General features: G+C 43.8%; 1 protein-coding gene across 2 annotated transcripts in view; it reads right to left on the reverse strand.

The window, feature by feature from the left end:
* The window catches only part of LOC106580084 (intermembrane lipid transfer protein VPS13A), a 55,307-nt gene that overhangs the window by 4,840 nt on the left and 22,983 nt on the right, over positions 1-27,484 (reverse strand). Inside the window, exons 39-66 of one of the 2 annotated variants that reach the window (XM_082966217.1) lie at positions 27,110-27,429; positions 26,589-26,951; positions 25,842-25,943; positions 25,539-25,691; positions 23,553-23,814; positions 21,435-21,595; positions 21,043-21,146; positions 20,401-20,695; positions 19,827-20,261; positions 19,558-19,662; positions 19,229-19,375; positions 18,850-18,981; positions 18,561-18,694; positions 17,947-18,024; positions 16,830-16,956; positions 15,875-16,104; positions 15,513-15,666; positions 15,199-15,345; positions 14,920-15,001; positions 14,118-14,187; positions 13,919-14,033; positions 8,571-8,684; positions 8,200-8,345; positions 3,680-3,761; positions 3,351-3,464; positions 3,116-3,191; positions 2,791-2,954; positions 2,274-2,558 (exon numbers count right to left, since the gene is read on the reverse strand). In XM_082966217.1, the coding sequence (XP_082822343.1) occupies positions 2,274-2,558; positions 2,791-2,954; positions 3,116-3,191; positions 3,351-3,464; positions 3,680-3,761; positions 8,200-8,345; positions 8,571-8,684; positions 13,919-14,033; positions 14,118-14,187; positions 14,920-15,001; positions 15,199-15,345; positions 15,513-15,666; positions 15,875-16,104; positions 16,830-16,956; positions 17,947-18,024; positions 18,561-18,694; positions 18,850-18,981; positions 19,229-19,375; positions 19,558-19,662; positions 19,827-20,261; positions 20,401-20,695; positions 21,043-21,146; positions 21,435-21,595; positions 23,553-23,814; positions 25,539-25,691; positions 25,842-25,943; positions 26,589-26,951; positions 27,110-27,429 (4,697 nt within the window). The remainder of the gene's footprint in view (positions 1-2,273; positions 2,559-2,790; positions 2,955-3,115; positions 3,192-3,350; positions 3,465-3,679; positions 3,762-8,199; positions 8,346-8,570; positions 8,685-13,918; positions 14,034-14,117; positions 14,188-14,919; positions 15,002-15,198; positions 15,346-15,512; positions 15,667-15,874; positions 16,105-16,829; positions 16,957-17,946; positions 18,025-18,560; positions 18,695-18,849; positions 18,982-19,228; positions 19,376-19,557; positions 19,663-19,826; positions 20,262-20,400; positions 20,696-21,042; positions 21,147-21,434; positions 21,596-23,552; positions 23,815-25,538; positions 25,692-25,841; positions 25,944-26,588; positions 26,952-27,109; positions 27,430-27,484) is intronic. The other variant, XM_082966218.1, reaches the window with a different exon arrangement.

A 27,484-nucleotide genomic window follows, 5' to 3' on the forward strand; every position in this document is an offset into this window, starting at 1 on the left:
TGTGACTGCGCGCATAGCAAGGACTCTTATGAAAGAGGGAAGAGCCAAAATGCCAAGAAGGAGGACTGCTGACTGACTATTGGATGAATCCAGTCCAGACCAATACAATAGATTTCATATTAACTTAAAGATGGAATCTGCATTAGGGGAAACAGCACCACTGTCCACCCCAGTACCTTTGTTATTGTTTTTGTTTTGTGGACAGAGGTGAGCATGCTAGCTGATACCCATAGACTTCCAGTCATTGTGCTAATGCTAGTTAGCATTGGCTTGCAAAACTACCTCCAACTTCCTTCATACTGGACAGAGAGACATAAAAATAGTATCCACTAGTTCATCTGACTCTGGGGAAGTAGATAAAAAAAATCCAGAAGTGTTCCTTTAAGGATTCCAGCTTTAATATGAATAATATCAACTTGCTCTGAAATAGAATATTCTGATTGACGAGTCTCTTGGCTTTCTGACTCCTCCCCCTTACACGATAGGGTAGAAGGTTGGATGACAGAAGACGATTAAAGTAAGTAGAATTATGGTTTTACGTGACAAAATGCAAGGGGTCCTGCAGAGCAGCAGAATCCTGAGAATACATGGGTGTTTTATAAAAACGATTGAAATACAGTGCACGTCTAGAGTTAACAGAAAATACGAACAGCCGAGAATGACAAATTGGCTGGCAGTTGGTTATTCGTGTTATTCGGGATGCATTGAATGTTAAAATATCCTGCTGGAGCAGGCTACTCCACATTGACTGACAACACATTAAAAGCTATGGAAGACTAAAGCATCAACTAGGACTTAGCAATTCCATTCTAGCTGTCATCATCATCATCATCATCATCATCATCATCATTGCCAGTCCTACTCCATTCAGTGAAGGCCACCCTTTTCTGTGGACATGACAAGAGAGAAGACAAAGCCAATGTCAGAACAGACAAGCCTGTCTCTAATCATCTCTAGCGCTACAAAAACATTGAGTTTCCACTGAAGCAAACGATCACATTTCACCACTCAAGAATGCCAGTACAGTGGTACAGTGGAGCTTCAAGATAAAGTATGAAAGACCAAAGCATTAACTAGTGCTTATCAATTCCATTCTACTTGTTATCATCCACATCAACAATAGTAACAATAACACATTTGATATGTATAGCACTTGTTCATCATCATCATCATCATCACTGACAGTTCTACTCCCTTCAGTGAAGGCCACCGTTTTCTGTGGACATGACAAGAGAGAAGACAAAGCCAATGTCAGGACAGACAGACACACGCACATACAGACAGAGACTACTATTAATCTCCAGCTCTACGGATATCTTGTTTTTTTTTGCATTGAATAAAATGACGACATCACTTCAGCATTCTCAGTGAAACATCAATACAGAAGTACAGTACAACTTCAAGATAATCTGTTAGTACTCAAGCTACAGCTAGAAACCACAAGTATAGTGACCCCACAACTTCACAAAACTAAATTACAGCCAACACCTCAATGCCTTAGCTCACTACAGCTTCTGCTCACGACAGTCCCATTCCACTACAGCCCTACAGGCCACTGACAAGGGTTAGGTCCATTCCAATTAAACTCAGAGTCAAATTGAATTGACTGAATTGAAAATCGGACCAAACTCCGGTCATGTTCCTGCTCGACTACATCGCAGACGCATGCCCGATTTTACAACGCCTGGATAGGTTATTTAACATATCAGCTAACCACGTCATGTGATATAGCAATCTGATGCCCAGTCAATGACGTGGAATGCAACCATTGGTTAATGCAATGCAACGCATGCGTATCTAGTCGGGCAGGAGCTCGACCTCTGCCATTCACATCACTAAGTGGGACTCGCACACAGAGAGCTACAACAGCCATGCGCTATGGGAGAACTTTAGAGCAGGTGGGTGAAAGCACAGTCACAGGATGAAAGCCATAATGACGATCAATATCTATCTGGACTGAAAAGCAATAAGGGGTTGAGAAGTGGAGCGAGAGATGGAGAGCAAGGGGGTGTTTCTATGTGAGGCCACACTCATTAACATGAACCCTGACCTCAGGGTCGTGTTCATTAGGACACGAGAGGGAAAACCCTTTTCAAAAGTTTTGCAACAGAAAACGAAGATGAGCGTTTCTTATTGGACAGGTTCGTGTAGTCCCTTCCCGATGTCAGTTTTTTTCCTTCCATTTGGTGCCTAATGAACACCACCCTGGTCAGGGGAGCCATCTGTTTAGAGGAAATAAGGGTTAGTTTTGTTTTCCCGAGAATTCCTGTTACCTGTAGCATCTGGCTGCCGATGCCCTCTCTTTCCTTGTATGGTCGGATGACCCCGTCCTCGTGGATGAAGCGAGGCGGACGCAGACTCTCCACATCTTGGGACGTCTCAGCCGCCCTCTTGATGCCCTGGAAGGTGCTGCTGGCCATGTCGATGATGCCTCCAGTGGGTCTGGCCACAGCACCGACTAGCCCCTTGCCCACACCCTTAAAGAAGCCCGCCGCGCCCTCCTTCTGAGCACCTTTAATGGGCTTGGTGACAATCCCTGTGATCCCACTGACAAAGCCCTGAGACGGAGAAAAGGGGAGTGTCACAGACAGAGCAGCAGATTTGAGAGAGAACCGGTCTGAGAGACTGTTTCTACTGCTCAGTTATACTGGTTGAGTTCAATTGACAACAATGCTCATCTACGTTGGGTCCTACTGAACAGGGCCCGGTTGTGCTGGTGTTGCTGGGTCAGACTATCTGACACCAGTTAGGCTGTACTGGTGTTAGCATACTATAGTAGGTCAGACTCACAGAGACCAGTCCTTTGCCTCCGCGGGTCAGGCCCTCTCTCAGACCGCTAGGCTGCTTGTTCATGGCCTCCCGTCTCTTCTGCTGGTACTCCTCGTCCATCGTCATGGCAGCCACACCCTTCGCCATGGCGCCTGTGATCCTGGAGGCAGCGCCCGCAATGCCACCTGGGAGAGGGGACAGAGTGAACACACAGTGGAGAAGAAGAGAGAGGCCAAGTAGATAAGAGAGAGAAGAGAGAGATACGTCAGGGGGGATACACAGTTCAGTCGGAAGTGGAGGGATGGCAATGAAGGAACTAAAGAGAATCAAGGTTAGCATTACTTACCTACTGCTCCTCCAACCAGCGCTTTCACCCCCAGCGCCATACCCTCCACAAACTCCTCTGGCCCCTGGATAGCTCCCTGTGGAAGCCCAAAACAGAGTTACTCAGATACATGCCATCTACATGGATAACTACCGCACTGTGTCAAGTACTACACATCCATACTGGTTGTGTTCGGTGCTACAAGTGATTTAGCGCCTACCTGGTGTGGTTCATATTGGTTGTACAGTGGTCTCACCTGATAGGGCTCGTAGAAGAAAGCCTCCACTCCCTCCGACAGACCTCGGATCAGTCCAAAGGGGTTTCCCAGCACGTCCAAGCCCAACACCAGCACATACATCTGCTTTATCGCCTGGGACACAGACGAGAACACGGCTCAGTCGCATATCATTAGGAACTCAACGAGTTGTTAGAAAGGAGAATCCTAACATGAGGAACCTGGCTTGAATTAACATTTTTCACATGAATCATTCATTGAAGTGGGAACATCTGCGTTGGACGTGCACATTTCCAGTTAGGATTTGGCCATTAGAGCCCACTTGGAGTGGAGTGTGTGCGAGATGGTACCTGTTTCGAGTAGTGTCTGATGACCTCCCATTGTAGTTGCTGGCGAGTGCGAAACTGGAAGGTCAGCTGGAAATAGGCCAATCTAGGGAAGTTACAGAAAATGACTTTGGGTCAGACACTAGCGAAAATGTATACAAAAAAAGGACATGGTTGAATAAAGCCTTGCCATAAGCAAATAATTAGCATTAAGTGGTTTTGTAGAGTCTATGTATGGTGTGTGTGTGTGTGTGTGTGTGTGTGTGTGTGTGTGTGTGAGCCATTGCCATTTTACATGATACATTCTACTCTGGTTAAGCCACTATTTCCTATATTCTCAGAGTTGACCCTGAGTTGGCTCTAGAAAATGTCTCCTACATATTTATTCTCCTGGCAGATGAACACACCCCATTAAACAATTCAGAGTCAAAAGATAGAAAACCAAGGGTTAGCTCTTCGGGGCTATTTGAGCTCATCCAGATGAGGAATCAGGTCTCGGCCAAAGAAAGGAAACATGACTTTAGTGGACTGGAAATCTTTCAGACAATTTAGAAAACAGACGTACTATCTCAAGTAAAAAAGCCAAATCAAGCCCCATCTCTGACTTCTGGTGATTCTTCAAAATTGTGGAAAACAAATGCACAGAAGTGTACAAATTCCTCTTTTTCCCTGCCATGCAAGTTGTCTGACTGGCATCACAACTGAGAAGAATGGGATAAGTGATGCTTTTATTCATCATCATCATCATCATCGACAGGCTTTTTATTTGAGAGAAACGGTGATTTAATTGACCCTAGTCGGTCAATCAACTGCTCTTCCCTCTGCCAGCCCTTAACAGATTCACTAGAAGTTGAATCAGCTTTCATTTCAACAATTTACTATCTGTCATGTGCTAGATGCCTTGCTTAAGATTGATGTAAAAAAAAAAATAATTGCTGGGGCTGATATGCTTGATCCATTGTGTGATTGCTGAATCATTAACCCGTATTTTTAAACTGACGATTATATCTGGCACTATCCTCAAGGTTTTGAAGGTGGCCCGTGTACTCCCCCTTCAAAGGTGGTGATCCTTGTGAACTAATTAATTAATTAATTAATTAATTAATATATATATATATATATATATATATATATATATATATATATATATATATATATATATATATATTTTTTTTTTTTTTTTTTTTTTTTTTTAAATCGCCCTATTTCTAAACTTTCTTGCCTAGCTAAAATATTAGAATCCTTGATTAATTCTCAGGTAAGATTTTTCTTATCTTTGAAATGTATTCTAAATGTAAATCAGTCAGGTTTTAGACCAGGTAGACACTAGCTCTGCTGCATCCCTAGTTGTACGGATAAAAGGCAACATTGTGCTGCCCTCTTCATTGACCTGTCAAAGGCTTTCGATACGGTTGATCACGCACTGCTAATTTAAAGGTGTTCCTCAATTGGCCTAGACCAGGCTGTATCTACAGATGGTGTTAAAAATCAGGCTTCCTGGATATTACGAAAGGTGCCCCGAAGGGGTCAATTCTGGGTCCTGTAATTTTTACACTAACAATATCGATTTTCAACCTGCACTTGTATGCCAATGATACTGTTTTGTATGCTATTGCCCTGACGGTTGACCAGGCTCTCTGAACTACAGTCTGCCTTCATTCTATTACATAATAACTTTGACCTGAAATTAGTAATGAATGCAGTATACATTATTTTCTGGAGCAGATAAATATACCTCTGATGATTTAAGCATACAGTGGTTCTTCCTTTAAAAGTTGCGTCATACTGCAACACACCTTGCGTGCTGCCGCAGAATTCTATGGCACGTTATTCAATTGCCAGCCATTGTAACCATTAAAGCTAGTTAGTGCTAGTTTGACCACCAGAGGGCATATTTGAGAAGCATTTGATAGCCTTCAATAGTGGCTGTACTAGAGAATTTAAAACCTTTTATGTAAGAACACAGTATATGGGATTGATTTTAAGATATTTAGCTTAATTAGAATAATATTATGGTAATTCTATTCCAAGAAAAATGAAACCCTCAGGGTTTCCGTTAGGAAGGAAAGTAAAATATGGAGCTGTACAACGTGACGGTCTGGAGAAGGCTACAGTACTAAGAGCATAACATTTCCACACCCTAATTGTAGTCTAACTAATACCCAAACTGAGATTCAGTGAAAATAAACATCTAATTGATTTATCAAGACCAGTCCCCATGCTTGTCTCAGAGCAGCGCGAAACGGTGCTGAAATAGTTGACCACAGCAGGTAGGCTATTGCTTCAAATCCTATTTCCTATTGCTTCTAACTTCAATATGCTTTTTAAATAAATAAGACCTACACTTTTAACAGCACATTACTCAACACTAGTGAGACACATGTCGCCTATGGTAGGCCTACAGTATATCTACAAATATTTATTTTCAATGACGTGACTATCAGCCAATAATTCGATTTTGAGGATTGGAGAATTCTAAATTAATATCTAAGGGGCATATCTGATCTGTGAGAATATCTAACGGGCTTTTTCAACGCCGATACCGATTATTGGAGGACCCAAAAAAAAGCCACTGCCGATTAATCGGCCGATATATAATAATGACAATTACAACAATACTGAATGAACACTTATTTTAACTTAATATAATACATAAATAAAATCTATTTAGTCTCAAATAAATAATGAAACATGCTCAATTTGGTTTAAATAATGCAAAAACAGTGTTAGAGAAGAAAGTAAAAGTGCAATATGTGCCATGTAAAAAAGCTAACGTTTAAGTTCCTTGCTCAGAACATATGAAAGCTGTTGGTTCAATATTCCCAGTTCTTCAATATTCCCAGTTAAGAAGTTAGGTTGAAGTTATTATAGGAATTGACGCGTCAACTATTTCTCTCTATACCATTTGTATATACCTTTGACTATTGGATGTTCTTATAGGCACTATAGTATTGCCAGCCTAATCTCTGGAGTTGATAGGCTTGAAGTTATAAACAGCGCTGTGATTCAAGCATTGCTAAGAGCCGCTGGCAAACGCAGTAAAGTTTGAATGAATGCTCCGAGCCTGCTGCTGCCTACCACCGCTCAGTCAGACTGCTCTATCAAATCATGGACTTAATTATAATAAACACAGAAATACGAGCCTTTGGTCATTAATATGGTCAAATCCGGAAACTATGATTTCGAAAACAAAACTGTTTATTCCTTCAGTGAAATACGGAACCGCATCCCTAAGTCTAAATATTGCTGTTACATTGCACAACCTTCAATGTTACTTCATAATTATGTAAAATTCTGGCAAATTAGTTCGCAACGAGCCAGGCAGCCCAAACTGTTGCATATACCCTGACTCGGCATGCAATGAACGCAAGAGAAGTGACACAATATCCCTAGTTAATATTTCCTGCTAACATGAATTTGAAAGTGTCTTAGACCGCTGCGCCACCTGGGCGCTGTACAACGTGACCGGTCGGGAGTAGACTACAGTACTACAGTAAGAGCAAAATAATCCTAACATTTCCACAGTCTAAGTTTCTCTTAGAATAAAAACCTTAGTGTAACAACAGTTTAGGTAAGTAATACTGAAGTCATGCACAACTATCAGTTTCTATTTAGGTTTATGTCGCCAATTCATTGTCAGTTAGAGAGACAGTAGTGCCTTGGGACCCAAAAGCATAATCCATGCTCTAACTCCCCCTTGTGGTGGTCTGGAGCAATGACGCAGTGACAAAGGGTACCGTACTAAACCACAATTTACCTCTAAATCCCGCAGCATAATCTCAAAACCTTTAGTTGAGCAACCACTGTATGTACTTTGGATGGTGTCTACATTGTTCATGTCCCTTACTACAAATATCTGGGCATCTGGATAGATGAAAAGCGGTCTTTTAAAAATAAAATGAATGAGTTAGTTAAGAAGCTGAGAATAAAAACGGGCTTCTATAGAAATAAGCCCTGCCTCTCGCTAAATAGTAGAAAGCAGATTATTCAGTCAACGTTCCCATCGGTCCTAGACTATGGCGACATCTATATGAACGCACTTCATTAAAGCAGTTAGATGCACTGCGCTTTATTGCGGGCGCCAATTTTGGCTCTCTTATCATCACGTCCAGTAGGTTGATACATTGCTGTGTTTTCATTTATAAAGCCCTTTCACAAAAAGTCCCACTGTACCTAACCTCTTTACTAAACTTTAGACATTTGAGTTACCACACCAGTCTCAGGGATGGTTAAACTCTGGAAACTCCTTTGGTCTCTACCGAGTTAGGTAAATCAGCTTTTAGTTTTCTTGCACCTTATTTGTGAAACAATCTTCAGAATGTTCTTTAATGTGATGTTCTGGTGCCTCTAGGGAAATTCAGAAAGCTGATTGAGGACCTTATTACTGATGAATGTGTTTGTTCTTTCTGCTTGCATTTCGTATTTATATTGATGCGTGTATTTTCTGTAATTCAGGGCTGTATCTGTAAAAGAGACCATGGTCTCAGTATGACTCCCTGATAAATTAAAACGTTAAATAAAAACAAAATTGTATGTGTACATACTTGAAGACGACATCCTGCACGTCAGTGAGGGTTGCTCCGATGCTTTTCAGCAGCAGATTGAGGGACTGGACAGGGATGATCTCGGTCTCCCTCTTCTCCTTGTTACCATCCTCTCCACCAGAACTCAGAGAGAAACTCAGGTGCAGCTGCCAAACAAACATGCCTCATAGGTAGATCATCCCTAGGGCAGTTTTCCTGACCCGATGATGTGACCAGGAAGAAGTCCAAGGGCTGTATCCAGGCACTCCGCGTTACGTCGTGCATAAAGACAGCCCTTAGCCATGGTATATTGGCCATATACCACACCTACTCGTGCCTTATTGCTTAAATAACATACACAGTAAACACACTGTGGTGACACCGAAGCTTACCTTGATAGGAGAGATGTGGAAGTACTCATAGAGACTGATAGGGGACGTGTCAGTGGCTGAGACGTCGTTGAGCTCTGTCTTCAAATACTCTATGTCCTTCTCAAACAACTCCACCTGAACACCACACACAGAGGCAGAAAAGAGAGAGAGAGATACAATGGAGTCTTAACCCTGATAGGCTCTTTGCACATGCTAGTTCAATTTAGCTTTCTGGTTCATTACGAACTGCTGCCTTATTTATAGAACTTTCCAAGGCCATAGACACTGTTGACCATCACATTCTCATTCAAAAGTTTACCTGAATTGGGCCTGGATCAGGCTTCTTGGAAGTGGTTTGAGAATGATCTATCAGACAGGACACAATGTGTGATTTCTGATGGTGTTCAGCCTAGTTTCCTGGGTATTCCGAAAGGTGTACCGCAGGGGTCTGTATTGGGACCTGTTCTCTTTACTATTGCTATAAATAATATCAGTCTGTAAATATGAAGCTGTATGCAGACAATACTGATATCTATGCCATCGCCCCAACTGTAGACCAGGTGTTGTTCGAGTTGCAATCTGACTTTGCCTTACAGAAAGCCCTGGTTGGTTTAAAACGTGTACTTAATGTGGGTAAGACTAAATATATATTGTTATCTAATTCTCCCAAAAATGTTTCAGATGGACTGCATATTTATTAATTTAACGGTTCTCCAATCGATCGGGTTCCCGCCAATAATTATCTGGGCATTTGGATTGACAAGGATTTAACAAAAAAGAATAACTTTTTTTTAAACTGATGAAAAAAAGCTAAGATTTAATGTGGGCTTTTTTAAAATTTTTTTTTTTTTAATAGATCTAGATTATCCCTAAACACCAAGAAGCAGATTGTACAGTCAACTTTCCTGACAGTTCTTGACTACGGTGACACCATTTACCAGAACGCAGCCGCCACTCTTAAACCTTTGGATAGCATCTACCATAGCACCCTTACTTTCATCACAGGTAGGGCTGACCCCAATTAGTCGACTGATCGATTGTTTGGTCGTTAGGCTGTTGGTCGACCGAGATTGTTTTAGTCGAGCAGTAACAAATATATTTGCGTCCATCTCAGTGAACTAATCCATTGCGGAGGCCGAGACTAAAAGCCAATTATTGCTCAACTCGAAAATGTGGACAGAAGCTCCATATGGAGGGTTTGACGCAACTGCAGAGCCTCCAGAGGCCAAATCGAGCTCCGTACCACATCACTATGCGCCTCCAAAACTCGAACAATGCAGAGGGCTCTGTGTAGCTCCGCATTGACAGGATTGGTTGACGGTAGGTGGGGCGGTACGTCCAGTACCAACACAAACTCACTTGACAACAGCTCTGTGCTGCTCCGTGAAGCACAAGTAGTATGAATGTCCTGACTTCTGATGAGGCCATATCGCCATACATGCTGCATGGCCAATGCAGACGTTGGATTGACCATGGCCCAGATGTACAATGCACTTCTCTCTCTCCAGAACGCGTTCTCCCGTCAATTTGTGAAAATTTATTGTTTCATAACTTCATTGTGCGAATTGTTTGCGTTTGATTGTTAGTGTATATCTTTTTGTACTTTTTACCCCCTTTTCCACCCCAATTTCGTGATATATCCAATTGGTAGTTACAGTCTTGTCCCATCACTGCAACTCCCGTACGGACTCAGGACAGGCAAAGGTTGAGAGCCATGCATCCTCTGAAACATGACCCTGCCAAGCCGCACTGCTTTTCGACACACTGCTTGCTTAACCCGGAAGCCAGCAGCACCAATGAACAACTGGCGAGCACGAGGAGTCGCTAGAGCGCGATGGGACAAGGACATCCCGGCAGGCCAAACCCTCACCTAACCCTGTGCCACTCGGAAGGCCTATCAATTCCTCATTAGGTATACAGTGCATTCGGAAAGTATTCAGAACCCTTGACTTTTTCAACGTTACAGCCTTATTCTAATTTGGATGATTTTTTTTACAAACAAGACCACAATGTCAAAGCAAAATCAGGTTCAGAATATTTTTTTTATACATTTGCAAAATTAACTGAAACATCACATTTACATAAGTATTCAGACCCTTTACTCAGTACTGGTTTACGCTTATTTATAAAGCCCTCTTAGGCCTCACTCCCCCTGTCTGAGATATTTACTGTAGCCCTCATCCTCCACATACAACACCCGTTCTGCCAGTCACATTCTGTTAAAGGTCCCCAAAGCACACACATCCCTGGGTCGCTCGTCTTTTCAGTTCGCTGCAGCTAACGACTGGAACGAGCTGCAACAAACACTCAAACTGGACAGTTTTATCTCAATCTCTTCATTCAAAGACTCAATCATGGACACTTACTGACAGTTGTGGCTGCTTTGTATGATGTATTGTTGTCTCTACCTTCCTGCCCTTTGTGCTGTTGACTGGGCCCAATAACGTTTGTACCATGTTTTGTGCTGCTACCATGTTGTGTTGCTACCATGCTGTGTTGTCATGTGTTGCTGCCTTGCCATGTTGTCTTAGGGCTCTCTTTATGTAGTGTTGTGTCTCTCTTGTTGTGATGTGTGTTTTGTCCTATATTTATATTGTATTTATTTATTTTAATCCCAGGCCCCCATCCCTGCAGGAGGTCTTTTGCCTTTTGGTAGGCCGTCATTGTAAATAAGAATTTGTTCTTAACTGACTTGCCTAGTTAAATAAAGGTTAAATACATTTAAAATGTATTTAAAAAATGGTCAGAGTTGTTTAGGTGCTTTTTGGCAAACTTCAAGCGGACTGTCGTGCCTTTTACTGAGGAGTGGCTTCCGTCTGGCCACTATCATAAAGGCCTGATTGGTGGAGTGCTGCAGAGATGGTTGTCCTTCTGGAAGCTTCTCCCATCTCCTCAGAGGAACTCTGGAGCTCTATCAAAGTACTTGGTCACTTCCCTGACCAAGGCCCTTCTCCCCTGATTGGTCAGGTCTAGGAAGAGTCTTGGTGGTTTCAATCTTCTTCCGTTTAAGAATGATGGAGGCCACTGTGTTCTTGGGGACCTTCAATGCTGCAGAAATGTTTTGGTACCCTTCCTCAGATCTATGCCTCAACACAATCCTGTCTCAAGCTCTATGGACAATTCCTTTGACCTCATGGCTTGGTCTTTGCTCTGACATGCAGTCAACTGTGGGACCTTTTATAGACAGGTGTGTGCCTTTCCAAATCATGTCAAAATCAATAGAATTTACAAAAGGTGGACTCCAAGTTAAAGAAACATCTAAAGGATGATCAATGGAAAAAGGATATACCTGAGCTCAATTTTGAGTATCATAGCAAAAGGGTCTGAATACTTATGAAAATAAATGTATATATTTTTTTTTTTATAAATTAGCAAACATTTCTAAAAACCTGTTTTTCCTTTGTCATCATGGGGTGTGTAGATTGATGAGAATGTTTTTTTTAAACCGTTTTAGAATAAGGCAATAACATAACATGTGTAAAAAGTCAAGGGGTCTGAATACTTTCCGAATGCACTGTATCACAAGTAGTACATTCAACATTTATTCCTAATCTACAATATTTGTTACTTTGGTTACGGTCCTTTCTTTTAATGCATTCAATATTATTATTCCAGTCTTCCCGTTTTCATTGTCAGGAGTGGACACATTGTGCACTCCGCAAACAAACAATCTATGATACACTTGTGAGAAACAAGTTTAAGATTATTTAACTCCATTTATGAGTTCCGTCAATTTAGCCATTGTCTTTTGTTTGGAGCGCTCCTGTCGATGCTGCGTAAGGATGAGCACACACAGAAGTAGGCCTATAGGCTACCTTGCCTGCTCGCAAATATAATCATTTAAAATGTACCCATTTGGGGATCTGATAGTATTTCTGATTGGCTTAATGCACCACCACTAATGACATGAGGAGCTTCTCAAAGTGACATTTTCTTCACTTCAATTACAATAGTTCCTCAATGCATTTGAAAAATATTTCCAGAGGTCTCCATTTCGATAACCACTCAGCGTGAAAGGGAAAAATGTCATGCTCTGATCCAGTGGAAACGTCATAAAATAGGCTTCTTATCAGTGTTTGACTTGGACTGAAATAGGTTCCGGGACTCATTTTGGGTGTGGTACTGTTTATATTTAGGTGCAGGAGCTCCACAATACTTTTAAGCTAATATTCTATAAGAGGAACAGGAGCTCAAGCAGTAGAACATTTGAGGTGCCGGTACTCAGCTCCGGTGAGCTCCTGCCCAAGTCAAGCACTGCTTCTTATCCCTTGCGCAAATAGCCTACAGCGGTGCCTGTCCCGAGCTCACAGGCACAGGAAACTCTGAGGGCCCCGACTATTTTATACAATGTTGTAATTTCACTAGCACAAGCTTCGGGCTAGAGCCAAGTTAATACAATGTTTCAAGTTCGTTGCAGACAGGCCATGTGTAGCCAATGTGATTTATAGGATATTTATTTTTTAAATCAGGATATTTTCTACCTGCAGACTGCAATGTTTTTATTTGTTGGCTTTATGTAGGCTATTTTCACATAGTTGGCAATAGAAGTTACTTTTTAGGTTTGTATCATTTTCATTTAGATTTGGATGGAATTTGATTAACCACATGACAATGAGATATGAAGATTGGTATAAGTGGTCAGATAAATTGGCATTCCACATGAGAAAAGGTTGCCGACGACTCATGCGGCCTATTATCGGCAACTTCAGGAGAGTAATGGCAGAATCTGCGAAAGCCAGCTGGAACGGGAGGAGAGTATATAATTGGGTCAGGTAAAGTTTTTTCTTCTTCTGGTTATCTAGATCTGGTGCCCTCTTCAGGCAAAAAAAGTAAGCTTAAAGCATCAGACATTCTCAATGAATTTTGCGGATTTTATTCAAACACATTGGGTGTCTATAAATGGAAATATACAAGTTTAAACATTTTGAGCAATCGATTGGTAGAAAGAACAGACGACTTTTAATCGACCAAGATTTTTTGGGGTCGGGGACAGCCCTAATCACAGATTAGTTTTTTACAAAGCTCTACTACACAAGCTTCCCACTTACCAAACTTTGTCGCAGAAGTATAAAAACATGAGTTACCAAACCCGGGTCTCCACCGAATTAGGTAATTCCGCTTTTAGTTTTAATGCACCTCACTACTGGAACAATTTACAAAACTGTTCGAGCAATATAAATAATATTTCAAAAATTAATTGAGGACTTAGTAGCTGAGAAATGTAACCGTTTTTCTCAAATTTAGCGTTGTGCTGTTTTATTTGACATTGTATTAGATTGTTGCATTACTGTGATCAGGGCACCCTTGAGAATGAGACCCTTCTCTCAGTGGATTTTCCTGCATAGATAAAGAATATTACAAATAAAAACCTGCTGCTCTGACGTCATCACGCTGGCGTTCTCCGGAGTGAACAGATCCAAGACGGCATAGAGGAAGCCCAGGTCCAACTTCAGATCCATCTCCTGGATTAGCACCTTGAAATACCTGACCACAACATGCCAAGAAAGGGATGTTGGTATGTGTGATTGAGAGATATGGAAAGAACATGAACTATAGCGATGGACTCACTTGATGCGTGAGATATCAGAGTGCCCGGCTGCCCTGGTAACAATGCTGATGTCGGTCAGAGGTTTAGGCTCTACAGGAGAGGGAGAGGAGCAGAAAGATCCATCACAATATGTTTATCCAGAGTACTCCAGTCTAACAATGCCTATACAGGTGTCCCCAATCGCTCCTTTTGCCTATGTTGCTATTTACAGTGGGGTCCAAAATTAGACACCCTTAATACAGATGAGCAAAAATGACTAAAATAACTGAAATAATGAGCATGTATTGTACGCTCCAACATTTTTTGAAAAAATGATATTATTTTATACTAATATAATTGCTCAGAGAAAGAGGTTTTGTTTAACAAGTAATACAAAACAAGAAATACAAAAAAGATGGGCGTCAAAATGATTGACAGCCAGTTTTCAATACCTCCCCCTGCGAGGGTAATGGCACTCGAGCCTTTTTGTAGAATGTTTTATGAGACTGGAGAACACATTGGGAGGGATCTTAGACCATTCGTCCCTACAGAATCTTTCCAGATGTCCACATGACATCTGTGCTTCTGGAGTGCCTTCTTCAATTCAATTCAATTCAATTCAATCCACAGGTTCTCAATGGGATTCAAGTCCGGAGACTGAGATGGCCATTGCAAAACGTTGATTTGAACCATTTCTTTGTGGATGTTGTGGTTGGGGTTATCGTCTTGCTGGAAGATTAGTCATTTTTTGCTCATCTTTATCAAGGGTGTCAACTTTAAACCCCACTGTATGTGAGTGTAAATGCACAACACAGAGAGACTTGGACAGAGCTTGGGACTGACCTGAGTCCATGGTGACAGACTTAGGTAGTTTTATAGGGTAGAAGACATATGGGAAGATTGCTCCAGGTAGCTGATTCTGGATCTGTGGAAAAACAAAAGCACTCAAAATAATTCCCTCCAACCATGTCTCCAATAGGTCTGCATGAAATTATTTTAATTGAAACGGTTGGCAAAATGAACAAACAGTCAATGTAAAAACTATCGTATGGTTGGTGGTCGGGTGGGGACCCACCATAGAGTTGGATAGAATGCACACTTTGCAACTCTCTGGGGACCCACCTGTATGCGGTTGATCTGGACACGGTAGGCACTCTGGCGGGCCGATACGCTGTACTCCACCTTCACCCCTGGCAGGAAGCTCCTCCTGATTGGAGCGTCATATGGCTGCATCATCCTCATGTCTTGCCCATTATGCGTCAGAGACACCTGATAACACAGTTAGACTTAGGACACACACACACACATAACGGTTCTACTGGAGCTGTGCAAAACTAGGAACAACAAAATTTCTAAAGCTTTCAAGGGGTTGGTTATCAAGGGGTTGGTATGGTATACATGGTACCATACAGAGGCCTAGCCAGCCGCTGCCTGACCTGGAAGTTGTTCTCCAGGTCTAAGATGGCGTTGTCCACTGGTCCACTCTCTGTGTACTCCTTGAAGTGGGTCTCCAGCAGCTCGGCATCTTTTCCACTCAGGGGTTTCCAGCGAGACTTCTTCTTTGGCTTGGACTCCCACACCACGTCTGAACTACACACACAGGAGGAAAGCACACCGAAAGTGCTGCACTGAATTTGAAAAAGCATGTTTCCACTCAAAGTAGTCAACTGTAGCACAACCATACCATTCTGAGTGAGTGTATATACTGTGTTTGTATGTAGGTGTGTGGGGTTACACATGTTTTGTGTGTGTGTGTACACACACACACACACACACACACACACACACACACACACACCTGGTAATACCGATGAAGGACACCTCCTGGCGGCTGCTGTTGTTGACCAGGGAGATGCCCACGTCTTGCAGGGACAGGATGATCTCCTGTTCGGCCAGCTCGGCCTTCTCACTCTCACACAGCAGCTTGTATATGCGTCTGTCCTCGGTGAACAGCGCCACCCGCTGGAGCCCCTCGTAGAACGAGATGAGGTACAGCTTACCCTCCTCGTTCACGTCCAACCGCAGGTCCTACGCACGGATCAAGTGCCCATCAGATGGGAAGTAATGCGCGTTTCACTTTTAAGTTGCTCGTCTGCTTTGTAGCCACAGCCATAACTCACGCAACACAAAAATGATAAACCATAATCAGCTTTTAACTGAGACGTCAGGGAACTAAATGAGTCCAGGCAACAACAGTTGCTCTCATTGGACAGACGATTTGATTTCAACAATATATACACATCTCTGGTTATACGACGGTTTGCATTTTGTCTCACCACTGGGGCTGACATGCCAAAGCACCCAATCTTGTAATGTTTTAACTGGGTACCACCATACGTTGCTTCCCTTGTAAAACTGCTCAGGTCATCAAGCCAGTATAAGGGGGAAGAAAATTCAGTAACACTTAACTTTCTGGCGGACTTCGCTAATCCCGACACTAATCCTATTGAGGATCGGAGCCTTAATGAAGGTCTGATTAAAGCTCTGTGTGTGTGTGTATATAATGATGGGCTAAGCCATATTAAGCAGCTGTTAAAACACTAAGCAGAAGATCCTAATCTATGGTTAAGTCTGACACCAGTGTTTCATATTGGTCTAAAGTACATGATACAAGTGTGCGTCGAACTAATAAGAAAACGCTGGTATAAATGAAAATCAGACTTAACCATAGTATCAATCCAAATGTTGGAGAACGTAACATTCCACCACCGTTAGAGCCAAAGGGGAGTAAATAGAAGGCTGTGGTACGATACCTCTTCGCTCTTCAGCTCGCCGCTGTAGCTGCCACACTGCCAGGCCAGGGAGCGCGACCCAGAGGGCTCAGCCCAGGTGTAGTACATTGCCTTCCCGGGGCTTAGCTTGTCCTTCTCCTTCTGACTACTACACACACACACACACACACACACACACACACACGAGAACCCCACCAAGAGGAAGACAGATGACGGTCAGGAAAAAAAGCTGCAGTCATGAGAACGTAGCTCCGTTACACAGCCCAGGCACCATGGAAAGAAACCCAAGAGCCTATTTGCCAATCAACACTATGGAGAGAAGAAATCTGACCCATTAATGGAGATGTCAAGGCTACTATCCGATTTGATCATGTTGTCGTTCTTCCTCCAACAAACGAAAACAACCCCCCCCTTCCGATCAAAGAGAAAGAATGATTCAAATCATCATTATTGCAGAAGACACAGGGAAAGAGGAGGATGAAGAATGATTGGCAGGACTGTTGGGGTGGGGGGAATGGAAATGGGGGCATTAGGGAAAATGGAAGGCGTATGGAAGCAGAGGTCAGATCCCATTGGCAGAGTCCCATCCAAACAGCAGCAGCCAAAGCTAAGTCCCACTATAAAAGCAAAGACCTGGAATTAAGGGGGAGGTCAAAGAGCAAACGGTCATGAAACTGAAGCCGGAGCTCCTCCTTGATCACTCCACTTCCTGTAGTTTGGTCACTATCAAATCAGATGACTTGGTCTGTTGAACCATACAGTGGTATTAATGTAATGAAGTATTTTTCAGCTTTAATAAAACGCACATTGTCCATTTCCTTGTGGAGTGGCATGTAGGGAGTAGATCCGGCTCAGACACCAAAATGGGAAAGAAAAGCTCTTGCCCTACACCTTCGGTTACCTGGGGGTCCAGCTCTGTCCACACTCTGACCACAGCTCAACGATGAAACGGGAACACAGAGACCACAAACCCCACTGAATGTGTGCATGTTCAAATAGAGATCTACGGACCATGCCTTTTTGCATTAGTCATTGTATGCTAGGGAAGGCATTTGAAGTTCCCCAATAAGTCCACCCTTTCTGTGTCAGGGTCAGAGTGGGTGAGAGCAAGAACCCTCGTGGGGCCGGGTCCTGCTACCTGGGCTGGGTCTCCTCTACTGAGAAGGAGAGGCCGAGCAGCTCGTCTGCCACCCATTCTGATGAATCTCTCCGAAATCTGCCCGGCCAAGAGGGGAAAAAAAACCAAACAAATCCATCAACACAAACTGTCAGACAAAAAAAAGTCAGTTACAAAAAAATGTGGATTGAAAAACAAATTGAACAAAATAAGGGTCCGTCACAAACCAAAGGAAATGGATCCATGCAAACAGGGAAAAAAGACAAACCTACATCAACACAAAAGCCAAGAACACGAATACCTTGTATCAAAACAAATACATGCAGAACATCCTGGGAAGTTTGCTAAATATATATATATATAACATGCAGGTCTCATTCAGAAACAACATTTGAAATAGTACATCATGTAACACTAATTATGTATTGTTTACTTCTATCCCCATAAATAATTGCCACCATCTCATGGACATTTCTAAAAGGAAAGATTTGAGACATCCCAAATTTAAGATGCGACAAATAGTTGTTTTTTTTTAGGGCATTGCACCTGTTTTGAGAACGTGACCTATATAATGAAACACATTTCTGCTTATTGCCCCATTACCGTTCTCCCTCCCCATCCTTCCCCTCCTTTACCTCTGGTAGAACTCCACTGTCTGCTCCTGGGTGTGGTTGATGATGAGGAAGGGGGCGGCCCCGTCGTGGTAGTCAGAGAAACGGATGATAATCGAGTGGTCTGATAGGTTCACATCCACAATGACCCCGCCCAGCTGGAATAGTAAAGCCAAATTAAAAACAGAAGTATTAGTACTTTATTGAACCCAACGTGGGAAGTGGATTTAATTGTCACAAAGCATCAAATTATACAGTAGTTACAAACACGCCAGTACTTACGTGTGTGTGTGTGTGTGTGTAAACTACTCACAGTGTTGTCCAGGTGCAGCAGCAGGCAGTTTTCCGGTTTGGTGAAGTCCATGGTTTGAGGAGTTGACCGACTGCCTTCTACTTTGACTTTGAGCTTCTTGGAGTCCCTCTCAGGCCAAAACGGGATGGCTGCCTGAGAAGCACAGAAAGAAAAAGTGAGAGAAAAGCGAGAGAGGAGAGGGAGGGAGACACAGACAAAGAGGTATCCGTTTCACTACATGGATGTGCTACTGTATGCAGGGTAGGGGTCCATTATTCCCATTTCAAAATTCAGGAAATGAACCGATATTCAATCCATCATTTTAACACATTTTTACTATCAGCGCTTTCTGAATGGACTGAATTGCACTGGCGTTTGTAAGTATCTCTAGTTGTGGTACCTGTTGTGGTCTGGCCTCGGTCCAGTCGTCCTGGCCCTCCTCTCCCACCCAGATTACATGTTTGGTCCTGTTCACTAACAGGTAGTACGGCACAAAGCTTACGATACGGGTCAGGCTGAAACTGCTGGCGTCGATCTTCACTCCGATCTTCAATCAAACCATAGAAAGCCACAATCAACATGAATCAATCCACCCATCTATCGATCGACTGTTCAGCAAATTACACTCAGTGACCAATCTGAAAGGTCAAACATCAACTGACACTGTTCTTTCTGCTGGAGTGTCGTTTCAAATCAAATCTTAGTATGTTTGATCCACCACTCACTCACCACGTAATCTTTAAGCCTCCCTTTGCACTTCACTTCACCATAACTACCCACGGTATCCAGGGAGAAATCATCCGACAGGTCGCTGTCCGAGATCATCAGCCGCACCTGACCCGGAGAGAGAATAGGGTCAGATGTCAGGGAAACAAACATTCGGGGTTATGTGTTATCACTTAAAAGCCCACTCCTTGTTTAAACCCCCCCCCCAAAACAAAATAGCAGCCCAGCTACTTGGCTTGAGCTTGGACCAAAGCTGATCCCCACCCCACTACCTTGTTGTTCTGCAGAAAGTTGTGTGGCTTGAAGGAGAAGAGCAGAGGCATGTCGTAGTCCATGGCGTGTTTGCGGTGGATGTCGTCGGCCTTGTATTGCAGCAGGCGGCCCGTCTTGTTCACCATCCAGTAGGGAGAATGGATGGCCACCTCAGTCTGGCCTGCGTCGTACTTCACATGCACCGCAATATCCAGCTCAGCCCTCTTCCCTTCTCCCCCCTCTCCTAACCTGACCACCTCCTCTTCAACGCGCAGGGAGCTGAACACAATGAAGGTGATCTCGTCCAGGTCGCCACAGAGACCGTAGTGGGCCTGCCAATCCTGCCCCAGGTAGTCGAGGAGGCGGAGTTCCAGGCTGGACTGGTCCATGATGGCGGTGTGCAGCTGGGCCGAGTGGCCGTCCATCAGGGTGATGGGGGTGGGCTCTTCACTGTCCTGTCAGCCAATCAACACACAATACCAATCAATAATAGGCATGTCATGTGAAGGGGAAGCTCTGAGGAAATATGATGGATGAGCTGTAAGTCAATTTCTCTGCTGGTGCGTAGGGATGGAGTAATGTGTGTGTGTGTACCTGTAGGTGATAGGTGATGGGGTAAGGCAGAAGGTTCCGGAGCAGGACGGAGGGCCACAGGTGCAGGATGTAGGGCTCGTCAAAGTGCTCCCCGGCCATTCCCGTGTGTTGGGACGTCACCGTGTCTTTCAGAGGGACGATGTTGACCATGAGGACGCCAGCGCTGTCGCCATGGCGATGACAGGTCTGCTGCACACGTGCACCGGGCTGCTGGCTCACCAACTCGTAGCTGAAACCCTCGGAGCAGTCGTACTGATCGTCTCCCTCGGTTACCGGCTGCAGTCTTAGCTCTGACCTATGGGGGGGGGGGGGTTCAGCACAGTCAGTGTGTGTGTGTGTATGTGTGTATGTATGTATGTATGTATGTATGTATGTATGTATGTATGTATGTATGTATGTATGTATGTATGTATGTATGTATGTATGTGTGTATGTATGTGTGTATGTATGTGTGTATGTATGTGTGTATGCATGTGTGTATGTATGAATGTATGAATGTATGAGTGTATGTGTGTGCGTGTATGTATATGTGTGTGTGTGTATGTATATGTGTGTGTGTATGTATGTATGTATGTATGTGTGTATGTATGTATGTGTGTGTATGCATGTATGTATGAATGTATGTGTGTGCGTGCGTGTCACCTGTAAGAGTCCAGAGGCACACAGAACTCCTCTGTAGGCAGTGAGATCCCCAGACAGGTGGAGCCCTCCATCACTCTGAATGGGATGGAGAAGTGGTTTATGATCTGTAGGGGAGACATGAGAAAGAGACATTCTTCAGATAGAAAATACACTCTCTGGTCAGATAACTGGAGTTCAACACATTCTGGGCTAAGTACAGACTAGAGAAAGTAAAGGGAGAGAGCGAACAGAGAGGGCAAGGGATGCAAGCAGGGTAGATAGAGATGAATGGTGGGAGTAAATTAGTATTTGGGTGGAATCTACATTAGTCAGTCAGAACAGTGAGCATTCTTTGGTGTGAGTTGGAGTAGAGGTGCGGGGGGGGGGGGGGGGGGAGAGAGAGACTAACTTGCCTGGAAGGGAGAGCGGATCTTGATGTACTTGCTTCCCTCCACAGAGTAGATCTGACAGACCAGGAAACGGGTGACACCGGAGTCTTTGTGCATGACACTGTACATGCCACGCCCCACTTTGATCAACGGAATCATGCCTGTTGAAGTGTGGCCCACCGGAGCTGAGGACATGAACATAAAAAAACAGCGCGATCAATGACTAGTGACCCGAGTACTGACTTCTGTTAACCAGGGATACAAACTGCTGAGGGCCCAAAAAGGTGACACTTTTTTTTCTGCACTGAAACATGCAAAACAAATCCCTGCTAGGTGGAAATGCAGCTTTTACCTAATTTAACAACAAAGAATATGATCTACATGATCAGTCTCTGTGTGTAAAATAAAAAGTGGTTCATATGAACCTAACTCACAGCTAAAACTAAAAATGTCAGTTGTCAGACAACACATTCAAATGAAATCTGTCTTCCGCATCTGACCCAACCCATCTGAATCAGAGCTGCGGGGGGGGGGTTGCCTTAATCGACATCCACGTCTTCAGCGCCCGGGGAACAGTGGGTTAACTGCCTTGCTCAGGGGCAGAACGACAGATTTTTACCTTGTCAGCTCTGGGATTCGAACCAGCAACATTTTGGTTACTTGCCCAACGCTCTAAACACTAGGCTACCTGCCACCCCTAAAGAAAGCAATCTAATGCTATTTGTTGCCTAGACTTTACTGCAAATGACACTCAAGCCTTGAGAAAAAAACAATACACTAATATTGCAGTTAGCCATGAAGGCCTTTACAATAGAACACTTGTGACCACACACACATCTAAATATTGCACTTAGGGAAAAAAACATCTTTAAGTAGAAATAGAATGAAACAAACAGGCATTCTATTGTTGCTCTATTATAGTGGCCACTATAGTAGACATCGATCAAGTGCACAAGGCTACATGTGTGCAAAAATAACGTTCATTGAGTAAAAAATGTAATAATCCCCCCTCACTCAAAGTGGTACAGTCCAGTTCAACACAACGAAAGCATTATCTTTGGGCTACACTGAACATTACTACATTGTACACTTCCTGCCTGTGGACATCTGTTCTACAATGTGCCAGCAGAGCATGATACCGTTTGTTGGCATAATTGATCTCTTTCAGGCAGAGTACACCTGGCATACCCCTTTATATCCACTGTATTGAAAAGGTGAGAAAAAGGTTAAGTGTGTGGTGTTCCTTTCACCATACTGTCATCCAGCATAAACCAGGCCCAGCTCCAGCTACACTTGATCCCTGAATCCACTTGTTTAACAAGCAACGCCTCATTTTCACCTAATTCTCTCATTCTGAAAATTAACCACATACTGTAGAGGGAAAGCCTTAGTTTGTTAGCTAGTTAACATTTCACACAGATTGCCAGGGTCCAGTAAGCAACCAGCACGTTATAACTTGAGGAACGGCAAGGAGTCGTATAACGTTACCAGTTAATACAATAGTGAATTGGTTAGGTTACTAACGTTAGCTCATCTGATGATGTGCGGTCTGACTTTATTATCCAGCTACTTTTCACACCATGAACTCAATTATTTGATCAGTTAAGTTGGCTAATGTTGCTCAACATTTCTCTGGCTAGCTGTCTTTCCAGAGCGCGTGATGATACGGTAACTTCTCTCTTCAGTCGCGTGCTGCATTCTGTTGTTATGTGAACGATTGGCTGAGCCTTGGATCGAGCCAGTATTGCTCCAAACTCGCATCACTCGTTCGCATACAGCCAGTAGTCATCCAAATCCCCCCCAAACTTTACTCATCGGATCTACACGAATCACGTAGGTCACCTATTTTGTATTGAAAATGGCGAATTTCGCCAAAAAGGTGACTAGTTTGCATCCCTAGATTAACCCCCCCCCCCCCCCCAAACTAATGCCTGGGCATTAGGTCAGAACCTTAACACGGTTTAGGACCTAGGGTTTGATATCTGACGTCGTATGTATGAAGCGTCTCCGAGCAGGAGGAGTGCTGATCGAGAATCAGGTTCCTCCTGTCCATTAGGATATAAAAAGCAAAACTAGACCGGCAGTACAATGAATACAGACGCTGGTCTGCACTTCTGTAGTGGTTGTAACTGTGTTGCTTACTGGGCTGTATGTAGTAGTCCTTGGCCACCAACGAAGTCATGGCAGAGAACTGGTCTGAGTGGGTGGTGGTGCGACGGTAGTCCATGTTGAGGCTCTCTCCGTTCTGCAGCTCTACCCGGCGCGCTGTGACCTCACGGCCCAGGGGGCTGAACAGCTCACTGTGCACCACCGACACAGTCAGACCTAGACGGTTCTTCACCACGAACGGAGCCTCGTCCTTCTGGAAACTATCCGATGCCTGCTTGGCCGCCTCCGCAAAGGCCTGTCACACACACAAACACAAAACACACACAGGCATGCGCATGCAAACACACCCCCCCCCACAAAAAAAAAGGCATTTTATAGAGCGCAAGTCAACACAACAAGGCAAGCTATTCCATCACATTATTCAAAAACAACCCACTTATATAAAAAGTAGCCATCTTTTCAGCTAGACAATAGATGAGCATATACAGGGCATTGGGAAAGTATTCAGACCCCTTCATTTCCTCCACATATTGTTACGTTACAGCTTCATTCTAAAATTGATAAAATACTTTTTTCCCTCATCAATCTATGCACAATACCCCATAATGACAAAGCGAAAACAGGTTTTTAGAAATGTTTGCAAATGTAAAAAACAGAAATAGCTTATTTACATACAGTACCAGTCAAAAGTTTGGACACACCTACTCATTCAAGGGTTTTTCTTTATTTTCACTATTGTAGAATAGTGAAGACATCAAAACTATGAAATAACATATGGAATCATGTAGTAACCAAAAAAAAAGTGTTAAATTAATATATATTTGAGATTTGAGATTCTTCAAAGTAGCCACCCTTTGTCTTGGTGACAGCTTTGCACACATGGCATTCTCTCAACCAGCTTCATGAGGTAGTCACCTGGGAAGCATTTCAATTAACAGGTGTGCCTTGTTAAAAGTTAATTTGTGGAATTTCTTTAATGCGTTTGAACAAATCACTTGTGTTGTGACAAGGTAAAGGTGGTATACAGAAGATATCCCTATTTGGTAAAATACCAAGTCCATATTATGGCAAGAACAGCTCAAATAAGCAAAGAGAAATGACAGTCCATCATTACTTTAAGACATGTTTCACAGAGTTCAAGTAACAGACACATCTCAACATCAACTGTTCAGAGGAGACTGCATAAAATCAGGCCTTCATGGTCGAATTACTGCAAAGAAACCACTACTAAAGGACACCAATAAGAAGAGACTTGCTTGGGCAAGGAAACACGAGCAATGGAAATCAGACTGGTGGAAATCTGTCCTTTGGTCTGATGAGTCCAAATTTGCGATTTTTGGTTCCAACCGCCGTGTCTTTATGAGACGCAGAGTTGGTGAACGGATGATCTCTGCATGTGCGGTTCCCACTGTGAAGTATGGAGGAGGAGGTGTGATGGTGCTTTGCTGGTGACACGATCTGATTTATTTAGAATTAAAGGCACACTTGAACCAGCATGGCTACCACAGCATTCTGCAGCGATACGCCATCCCATCTGGTAAGCACACAGCCAAGACAACGCAGTAGTTGCTTCAGGACAAGTCTCCGAATGTCCTTGAGTGGCCCAGCCAGAGCCCGGACTTGAACCTGATCGAACATATCCGGAGACCTGTAAATTGCTGTGCAGCGACACACCCCATCCAACCTGACAGAGCTTGAAAGGATCTGCAGAGAAGAATGGGAGAAACTCCCATTCATACCCAACACTCGAGGCTGTAATTGCTGCCAAAGGTGCTTCAACAAAGTACTGAGTAAAGGGTCTGAAATATTTCATTTTTTTAATATAAATTTGCAAAAATGTATAAAAAACAGTTTTTGCTTTGTTATTATGAGGCATTGTGTGTAGATTGATGAGGGAATTTTTTTTAATCCATTTTAGAATAAGGCTGTAACGTAACAAAATGTGGAAAAAGTCAAACGGTCTGAATACTTTCCAAATGTCCTGTACAAGAATGCTGGTGTGTGACGTCATTGACTTACCGTGCCCAGGTTACTGAGCATGCCCAGTCCACACTTGGAGAGGGTGATGTTAAGTTGGTCCTTGCTGCTGATGCTGATCACGGTCTTGTAGTCAGGGATGCTGTAGTCCACATCTTCTGATATACCTGTGTACTTCACTGGCTTTTTCTTCATCTACAGTTCAGGGGAACGCATAGCCGTTAGGTGTGTGTGTGGTGGATAGTGCATTTACACTATCTGTATGAAGGATGTGTGTGGAACATGGGACAGTGTTTGTGAGTGACTGTATGTATGCATGCATGCATGCATGCATGCAAGGGTCACCTTTAATCCCAGGGTCCAGGGTCTGAAGCCGTCTCGGGTCTCGTCTTCTAGGGGCTCCAGCAGTGGCTCCCACACCCCCATCACCTCGTTGAAGTAGTGAACCTAAACACACCATGTTACTGTACACTAAATGCAGTCTAACTAAACCCATGTTCTGGTTGAACAGAGGTTGTGTAAAGGTCATGTAGATGTTGTGTAAAGGGTCGTGTAGAGGGATGTGTAGTGGTTGTGTAAAGGTCATGTAGATGTTGTGTAAAGGTCATGTAGATGTTGTGTAAAGGGTCGCGTAGAGGGATGTGTAGTGGTTGTGTAAAGGTCATGTAGATGTTGTGTAAAGGTCATGTAGATGTTGTGTAAAGGGTCGCGTAGAGGGATGTGTAGTGGTTGTGTAAAGGTCATGTAGATGTTGTGTAAAGGTCATGTAGATGTTGTGTAAAGGGTCGCGTAGAGGGATGTGTAGTGGTTGTGTAAAGGTCATGTAGATGTTGTGTAAAGGTCATGTAGATGTTGTGTAAAGGTCATGTAGATGTTGTGTAAAGGGTCGCGTAGAGGGATGTGTAGTGGTTGTGTAAAGGTCATGTAGATGTTGTGTAAAGGTCATGTAGATGTTGTGTAAAGGTCATGTAGATGTTGTGTAAAGGTCATGTAGATGTTGTGTAAAGGTCATGTAGATGTTGTGTAAAGGGTCGCGTAGAGGGATGTGTAGTGGTTGTGTAAAGGGTTGTGTAGAGCTGTGCAGTGTCTGACCTCCAGGTTGAGCTGGCTGTGCAGGTTGATGAGGGTACTCCAGTTCTTGACGTCACCGTGGAAGGAGGACTTTGCTAGGAGCATGGGGACGGTGCGGTGGCCCACCCCTGCCTCCAGGGTCAGGCAGATGGAGTTGATGGCCAACTGCAGGGACTCACCCTGGGGAATCAGCGGGACCAGGGACTGGGCATCCTCGTCTTTACCCTCCTCCTCCAGGAACCACAGCTTGAGGTCCCGCCAGGACCGGCGCTCCCACAGGTCTGGGGGCACGGGGCTCTCCAGCTCAGACTGGGGTGTCTCGGCACCGGCCGGGCTCAGCACCGACTGAATGGTAATCACTGTGTTGATAATGATGGGCGACACCTGGGGGGGGGCACAGAGGAGAATGGAACGTGAGGCACATCACTCCGGTTTGGCTAAAACACAGGAAAAAGGTGACAATAAGGTCTATGACCAAATGATATGCTCCTAACAGGTATTTTATTAGTAAGACGCTCGTTTTGTTTTTGGCCGCGGCCTACCTTGAGTGTGAGTGCGTTGATGCAGACTTCCATGGCCTGCGGGGAGGTGGAGGACTGTGTGCTCTTGAAGAACACTTGGCAGGGCTGCAGCACAGTGGTCTCTTTGTTCCTCTTCTCCTTCAGGAAGGGGCAGGCCACCACCTTCAGGTCCTTGACCACCGCTGTCATCAGCTGACCGTCCGGGTCACTCTTCATCACCAGCTCGCACTCCGTGGTCATTACCAGGGCCGGGGCGTCGGCACGTGTCAGGTCGGCCACAAACACGATCTCGGGGTTCTTCACCAGAACATTAATCTCGGACTTTGCCACCACCACCGGAGCTGTGTTACGGAAACAGAGAGGAAATCAGGGGCGTGTTCATTAGGCATCCAATCC

This window comes from Salmo salar, chromosome 20 (assembly GCF_965601325.2).
Source record: "Salmo salar chromosome 20, fSalSal1, whole genome shotgun sequence".
Classification (NCBI taxonomy): domain Eukaryota; kingdom Metazoa; phylum Chordata; class Actinopteri; order Salmoniformes; family Salmonidae; genus Salmo; species Salmo salar.